This window comes from Geospiza fortis, unplaced genomic scaffold (genome assembly GCF_000277835.1).
Source record: "Geospiza fortis unplaced genomic scaffold, GeoFor_1.0 scaffold2, whole genome shotgun sequence".
NCBI classification, from domain to species: Eukaryota; Metazoa; Chordata; class Aves; order Passeriformes; family Thraupidae; genus Geospiza; species Geospiza fortis.
The window spans coordinates 2668306-2676855 of record NW_005054366.1 but is presented as its reverse complement, the minus strand read 5'-3'; the positions used below and the strand labels follow the sequence as shown (position 1 = coordinate 2676855).

Genomic DNA, 8550 nt, shown 5'->3' with positions numbered 1-8550 from the left:
GGACGGCTCCCCGGGGCTGTCCCCGCGTTTCTCTCTGTGTTTGTCGCATCCCAACGGGAGCGAGATGAAGAGCACGGAGATGTGTCCGAGAAGCTGAGCAGCCCGGGGACCCCTGGAACAGCCTGGAGACGGGATCTGTCTATCCTGTTCCCTGCCCGAAGGGGCTCTGTGTGTGTGCCCTGCCCCCGGAGCAGCCCCCGCAGAGCGGAGCCGCGACCGGGGACAGTCCCTGCTCTGCCCTCCTGCCCCTGCCCCGCCGCTGCGGTGGCATCGCCCCTCCTCGCCCCCTCTGTCACCGCCGAGCCGCTTCTCCCGCAGCTCTCGCTCTCCACCAGTGGATTTGTGTCCCTGCAGGAGTTTTTTTTCCCCAACAAAGCCCCACATTCCCAGGTTTTGCCCGCACACTCCCGCGGTCCATCCCTTTCCCATGGATGCCTCCAGGTGAACTTTCCCTGCAGGACCGGGAGGCAGGAAAGCACCCACCCACCCCCAGCTCCAACCCTCCCGTTGGGTTTTCCTCTCGGGTACCCAGGGAATCAGATGGGGCTCCCGAGAGCTGCTCCCGGCCATGGCTCAGGTACTAACGCCAGCACACTGCCGGCGTGGGGCCGAGGGACAGCGACAGGTGAAGGACCCCGGCAGCCCCGCCTCCCCTCCCGGCTGTTCAGGCTGTTCTCCGGGAAACAAAGACGGGCGCTTTGCCTTGGGAATGCTGACAGCGGGCTGGATTTGGCCACGGGATACGAGAAACAAAATATTTCCTAATTCTGTGCTGATTTAAGGGCCAACTTCCACGGGCTCTTCTCACGGGAGCTTTGCCGGGCAGTGGGAAAGGGAAATGTGGAAAATACTGGAAGTTTTGGCACAGATGGGACATATTCTGTGCTGATGGGTGGTGCAGGAATTGGGGTCCATGTGGGGACAAACCACCCCCAGACCCCCTATCCAGGCAGGAGGGGGAGCTTTGGGAAGGTCTCAGCTGGGAATGCCAGCAAGGCTGAGACGAGCTGCTCAATCCCAAACTTCCCTCCTGTGCTCTGTCGGGTATCCAGGGATCAAATGGATCACAGCCCTATTGCCCCAAATTCTGCTGGGAAGGGGCAGATGAGCAGATCCCTGGCTGCACCGAATCCCAGGATTTGGGAGAGGAAAGGGATGGAGCTCCAAATTCCCCTGGACTCATCCCACTGATGAACCACGTGAATTATAATTCTGTCCCTGCTTTAACCAGGAGGTTTTTCCCAGCTCCATCCTACACGGATTTTCAGGGTGAGTCCTCCCCTCCCAACCTCCCTGGCAGGAAAAGCAGCAGGAAAAGCCCCGGGATTGCTGAGTTTTAAACCAAATCTGAGAGAGAGGGAGAAAGAGCCCTTTTATGGAGGGAAAGCTGCTGGAACTGTTAGGGATAAATAAATGGCAGCGCTGCCATGCCCTGCCTGGCTCACAGGGAGGGAATTTGTCTCACTTTAGCAAAAGGACCTGGAGGAACGGGGGCTGCTGCCTCATTCATTGCCTGTTATCTGCCAGCGAGGTTGTGACATCAGAGCAATTAAGACAAACTTTAGTCTGTAAGTTCATGCCTGCAACCTCTACACTTCAAAACAAGACAAACGATCCCTCCAAGGAAGGAAAGCAAGTCTTTTCCAGGCTGCTTCCAGAATAACATTTAGGATTTGCAGTGGTTCGGGAGGAATAATTCGCTGAATTGTGGGGGGGGGGTTGAAGCTGCTGGTAGAAAATAAACCACCTGAGTCTTTTTTTATTTTTTAGCAAAAGTTTATTTCTAATGCAAAGACAAGCAAACAAACCCCAACCTCCTCCCACCCAACTCACTCACCCCAAACCTGCCTCTCACATCCATGGTTTATTTTTTTTTCCTTTTATTAAGCATTTTTACACAAGGAATGATTCAACCCGTGTTGGTCTGTTGTGGAAGCGTCCCCAGGAATTGCAGGAGGCAGGAACACCCAGCAGAGACATTGCAGCCATTCCTTTCTCCTGGAACACCAAACCTGGAGCCTGTGCTTGACCTGCCTGAACCCACAGCTGTGCCAGGGCCTCCCCAGCCTCCCGGGGAAGGATTATTCCCAATATCCCATCCAGCCCTGCCCTCTGGCAGTGGGAGCCATTCCCTGTGTCCTGTCCCTCCATCCCTTGTCCCCAGTCTCCTGGATCCTTCCCTTCTCCAGAGGAACATTCCCAGCTCTCCCAGCCCGGCTCCAGAGCAGAGGCCTGTCCTCTTTCCCCTCCCCTTTTCCACCTCAGCAAACCCTCTCTGGTTCAGGGATCAGCCCGCAGAGCCTGACCATGGGTGCTCCTCATGCCCCAGCAGCTGGCACTGGGAGCAGAGAGGGCATTCCCAGTCACTCACTGGTGTGATGCTGACCCTCCTGGCACCCCTCACCTCCTCACAGGGTGGGCAAGCTCAGATATTTCTCTTTTTTTGTCTGTTTGCTTTTGTTTTACATTTAAACCCAGTATTGAGTGGCTGCCTGCACTCAGAGACAGCCACCAACTTGTCAGGAAATCCTCTGGACACTTGGATAGGAGCAACAGTTAAAAAATACTCTGGAGTCAGGAAACAGAACATTCAGTAACCCAAAAATAGAGATATAAAATACTTGCTTTAAGGCTGTGTACAGTATAACTGAAAATAAACCTGGAAATTGCTCAGCAACAAAAGAAACAATTAAGAAAATTCCTTAATGTGGCGGTGAGGAAAAGGCAGCCAACAAACACCCTGATTGTTGATGCTTCTAGGAAACAGCTGGAGTAAAATCCTGGATCTGGATAAACCGAGAGTCCAAAGGTGCAGATCCTGGTGTGGGGAGAGCTCCCGGGGTGCTGCAGGGCTCACTGGGGTCCCTGGGCTCGCCGCTCCTCCAGCATCCTGCACACCCACATGGACACCACCTCGGCATTGCCGTCGTTGTACTGCACCACGAAGGGGTGGCCCTGCAAGGGGACAGCCAGGGTCAGCCAGGACAGACACACAGCCCTCCTGCAGCACAAACCCCACCGCAGCAGCCCGTGCTTACAGCCACAGCAGGGCCGTGAAGCACTGCCTCAGAGCAGTGGATTTCCCTGCACATCCGTGGTGCCCACACAGCCTGTTCTGAGCAGGGGAGGCAGCCCCCAGCCCTCGGAAATGCTCTTTTTGTTTTTGTTATTCCATTTGCTCGTTGTGTTCTGAGCCAGCCCCTTTCCAGGACAGCTGAGCAGTTGCTGAATGGTGTTTGGGTGAAATGATATCCCAAAAAAACCCTGTTAATCTGCTCCTCTGCTTGTAAATGTGTGTGATGTCCTAAAATTCCTCTCTTTAACAACCCCCGTGCATCCTTCACGTGCACTGACCTTCCAGAGCCTAAAGGGGATCCAGGAGAGCTGGAGAGGGACCCTGGACAAGGCAGGGAGTGACAGGATGAGGTGTTCTGCCCAGCACGGGGGTGGTTTTGGGTGGAAAAGCGCAGGAATAAGAGAAATGCTTTTATCTCCAACACAGCCTAGAAGCAGCTGTTTCACCTCTTCAGCAGAACAGCCAAGGACACGAGAGAGAAGCAGCAGAGAACAGTCAGGAGGCACAGGCAGGGCAGAGCAGATGCTCTGGGGCAATCAAACCCAAACATTCCAGCCAGTCCCTTCCCCTTTAGGATGGAGAGACCCTGCAGCCAAAGCCCCCTCACCCCCAAGGGTATCCCTGCATTTAGGCTGCTCCAAATGAAATTTCAGCTCTGAAACCTCAGCTGTCAGGTTTTTAAATATTCAGCCTTAAAAATACCTGGAACTCAGCACAGCCAGCAGGAGAGAGGTAGAAAATCCAGCACCAAAGTGGTTTTTCTTACTGGCCTGGTACTGGTGTGCTGTGCCCTGGCTCAGTGGGATGCACTGGGAATCCTGCAGGGAATGGGAAGTGGCTGCTGCAGAGCCTGGAGCTGAAAGGTCAGGCAGGACAGGGCCAGGGCTGTCCCCCAGTGAGTGTCAGGCAGCCTAATTTTGTGTGTCAACCCTGAAAATGAGATAAACAATGACAAACCAGGCTTTTTAAATGAACTTGTCTCTTCTGGTTCTCTTGATAAAGGGTACATTTCTCGAGGTGCAGTGTCCCACCAGACAGGTTTAACTCTTTCACAGGGCAGCTCCTGGCAGAGGGGGAGGTGAAGGATTTAAATACCTGACAGGAAATTAAAAGGGCAGTGCCCCCCTGAACACAGAGCCCTGGTAATTCCAACTCAGTGCTCACCAACCATCAATCATTTAGCCCAGTCAATTAAATCCCCATTATTCAAGGGTAAAAGTTCCATCATTTTATCTACCCCTAAAATTCAGCAATTTGCTTCCATGGCTGTGTCCTCTGACCTACAAAAAATCTTTGTTTCTGATAATAACCCACCCTGAGCTTAGTGCCACACTGCATCCTGGGCAGGGCTGCAGGTCCATGGGCCTCTTCCAGCTCCAAGTGCCCACCTGGAGAGTGCAGCTCTGCTCCAGGTGGATGAAATTCCCTCTGGGATACAAAATCATCACCCCCAGCCCCAAATCCCTTCAGCTCTTCAGCCTAAAGCACAGGGAACAACTTCCACTGCCCCTCACACACAAATCCAGGGAAGAGGAGAGCTTCAGGAGAGCCTCTCCCACAAACAGGAACCTTTGGCCATAAAATGTTCGTGTTTGGAGAGCAATAGGGAGGCTCAGACCAATGCCCCTCATGCAATGCCTGGGATTTCAGGCACAAAAGGAGTCAGTGTTTATGTCAGACTGCTCTAAAGGTCCATGGAACAGGCAGCTACCAGCCTGCAATGGTGACAAAGCACATTCCCAGTGTGAAATGCCAGTCAGACACAGATTTCCCTGGAAATCACCAAAAATGAGAGATTTTCCTCCCCAGGGTGGTGCTCCCTGGGGCACAGCACACGGCAGGAACCTGAATCCCAAATGGTGGGAGAACATGACATCTAACCCACTCCAGCACCTCCTTATATTTCTCCCCCCCGGCACAGTGAGAGGCTGACTGGGGAGGGCAGCCAATTAAAAATGATAATAAAATTCCTCATGCTTATGCAAGGAAGGTTGGGAAATGAGTGGCACTGCACTGGTTGCAGTGGTGCCACCCCTTTAACATTCCTTTTTCCAGGAACCCTCCCAGCCTGAACTCCATTTATCACCAAGAAGCACAGACAAACCATGCCTTCCATTAAAAAAATTCTGAACTCAAGACCACAAAAAAACCACAATAAAAAAGATCCCAACTGTTGCAGCCACAGCCTATGAAGACAATGGCCGTGCCCTCAGACAGCATTTCAAATACAGTTTATTAGTGTGTGATATGAAAAGGGTATTTTTATTGCATGATATAATGCAATGGGACCTTGGGCGCTCTGCAGAAGGACCTTGCACTCAGAAGTGTAATGAACCCATAGTCCAAAAAACATTATACTGTACATTAACCTATCATTAATGGCACATTAGGGCTGGGGGCACTGCACGCTCGCTGGGCAGGGCTCCATCAGGACAGTGTGCAGGAAACCACAGCCTTCCCAGGCTTAAAACAAATAGAGAAAATAAATATTACTGCTGGCTGCAGGCTGCTCTGAGGGGAGCTCACTCGCTGCTTAACTTGCAGTTTTTTATAGGGGGGATGAGGAAGATGCAGCAGTTTATTGGGAGGTGTTGGCATGCCCTGAATGCATCAGATGCAGCTTTTCCTGCACAAAACTCAGCACCTGGGAAGAATAAAGTGTAAGCTGGAAGCCTTCTTCCCTTCCCTGCCATTCCCTAATTCCTCCCTGGCATTAAGAGTTGGGAATGGCAAGAGCATCCTCTGACCCAGCTCTCTGTTGGACACCTGGGATCTGTTTTGCCCCCTGCTTCACCTGAGCAGAATTCCAGCCCTGCCAGCACCAACTCCATGTGAAACACGAGCAAACCACCAAATCCCTGCTGCTCCCAGAGCAGCTGGGATGTTCCAGGCCTTCCCCCACTCCAGGTGCTCTGTTCAAATGTTAAATCAGGAAAGCCTGGCTGGCAGCTCATCCCTCCAACTCCAAAAAATTCCAACTTGGCTGTCCAGCAGCACATACCAGTCGGTTCTCCCATTGCTCCTGAGGTGCCTGTGCTGTGCACAGCTCTTGTATGAACTCAGGGCATGGATTTGAGGGGAAATCCTGCCCATCCTCATGTTTAATGGGGGACAAGTCCCACCTCCAACAGGACAAACACAAAGCTCAGCTCTGGAGCTGCACCAGCTTCCCAGGACTCCTGCAAACACCAAGTGCTGAGCAACCCAAAGAGCTTCCCAGAACTCCTGGAAACACAAAGTGCTGAGTAACCCAAACCACCCCGAACTGACCCCAGGTCCCCCTGCAGTGCCCTCAGCACATGTCAGGATTTCATCATCCCAGCCCTGCCTCCAGTGCTGGAGGATTTTCCATCTCGAGCTGCTGCCTCCAAGGACAAGCCACACTAAAAGCTGTTCTAATTATCTGTGCCAGCTATCCACAGGATCCAACTGCGGCCCCCACAGCCAGGAATAGCAGCGAGGAATCCTCAGGCCAATTCTCTCACTGCAGACTCCCAAAACATGGTTAATTCACAGGCACAGAAGGTGGCAGGGCATCCTCAGGGGATGCTCCATGCAGCTTCTGAGGCCTGAGTGGGGTCAGAACTCTGCAGGCTGGGCACAGGTGAATCCACAGAGACACAGAACGTACCCACGGCGAAAGGACCCTGCAGGACACTATTCAAGTGTGATCCAGCTGCTCCATCTCTTGTTTTCCTTCTGAAATTTTGGGATTTTTAAAAAACCCTTTTAAGGGAAGTGTGAGCACCTGAAGTGCTTGGAACAGCAGGGACTGGGAGGCTCAGTCTGTGTGTCTGCCAAGAGTGTCCCAGAGCTGCAGCAAGGTCAGCTGCAGCCTCCTTGTCTCTTCCAAATGGGATTGCAGATCACAGATTGAGCTTAACCCTAAAACTGCAGCTCCTCCCTGGGACTGTGCCTGATCTGGGAGTGAGGTTTGCTGGCCCAGTTCTCTCTCACTGTTCTGTCCTCAGACTATTGAGGGCAAGGACTGTGCTTGCTGCACTGGAGAGGCTCCAGCACCCCAGAGATGTGCTCAGCTGGGCGCTGGAGACAAAGCCCCAGAGCAGGGGGTGGAACCACGGCACCACAGAATCATGGCATCCCCCACTCATGGGCTGGAAGGACCTTAAAACCCACCCAGTCCTCCCCCTTCCACACCTTCCACCAGCCCAGGCTGCTCCCATCCAACCCTGAGCACTCCCAGCATGGACCAGTGGCGTTTTCTGGCTGGACATGAGGCAGGAACAAGAACACGTCCACAGGGAAAACCAAGTCTGGTTATTTTCCTGCAAGTTTCTGCTCCTTGCTCTCTCCTCAGCTGAGAGCAGAGCCCAGCCTGCTGAGCAGCTCCACTCGGGAAGTGGGGAGTTTTGTTTGTTGCATGGCCTCCCTAACATACACTGTAATTAAAATGTTGATTACTAAACAGTTTAAATATATGACAGACAATGCAGTTAAAGCCTACAGTTAGGTCAATATGTGATTTAGATTTGCCATTTAAAAACTCTCATTTAAATTTTGCATACATTAATCACTACCATACTTCAATGTTCTGATATCCACCTGACTACACTATTAAAATAAAACTTGCTGCCCCAGGGAAATCCTACTTATTCTTAATTGTTTCGAGGCTTTGATGGGCTTTTAATCTAAGATTAATTTATGCAATTTTAAATAACTCTTCTTATGATTAATAAGCTTGAAAATTAAAAGGAGTCTAAAGCAATTATAATGAGCATTTGGTCATAACCTCATTAGGAGAAGGAGTGAAGGATACAGCTCTGGAATTCTTACAAGACTACAATTTAAGGTTACTTTCAGAGGAGTCAAACATAGTACTTGAAATTGCAAAGGCAGATTAGCCTAGGTCAGCCTTAGAACTATGGCTACCTAGATTAGCACACTAATGATTTTATCCCTCTGATGATATGTGAGACAGTGAAAAGATGATGCAAAACAAAGATAAATGGATAACACAACTAAGCACTGAAGCCCTGGGGTTATATTTCTTCCTTTTTAAGAAGTACTTTTTCCCCCTATTATTTATCTGTTTGTAGATTGACTTTCACCAATGCATTTTTCCTTTTTATATGATAAAGTTAATTGCAAGCGATTTTCAGCTGGTTTAGTTTTGTTGAGGCACCAAAACTCTCCTGGAATTTACAGAATTTGTATTCAAATAACAACAGTCCCCAGGCCTGATGGATGGACCAAGAGGAAGAACACCTTAACTTTGACCTCAACACCTTAACCTAAACAGCAACTGTCTACACGCCTCACCCGAATTTCCATTTTAAACAGCAATACAGATTCTTCATTATGATTAAAGTATTATTTTCCCAAGCTTTGGACAGCTGGTGACCCCAAAACAGACCTCAGAGACCCCCTCGTGCACTTGACTGATGTGTCCAAGCTGGCAACTCATCACCAGACAAAGGGTCAAGAGGGAATTTTTCAGGTGAGAACAGCAGGAA

General features: G+C 50.8%; 1 protein-coding gene across 1 annotated transcript in view; it reads right to left on the bottom strand.

Annotated features, from left to right (window-relative positions):
- Positions 1 to 1863: 1863 nt before the first annotated feature.
- Positions 1864 to 8550, bottom strand: part of MAP2K5 (mitogen-activated protein kinase kinase 5) — a 116787-nt gene continuing 110100 nt past the window's right edge. Inside the window, exon 22 of the mRNA XM_014308313.2 lies at positions 1864 to 2955. Coding sequence (XP_014163788.1) covers positions 2854 to 2955 — 102 coding nt within the window. The 3' untranslated portion in view covers positions 1864 to 2853. The remainder of the gene's footprint in view (positions 2956 to 8550) is intronic.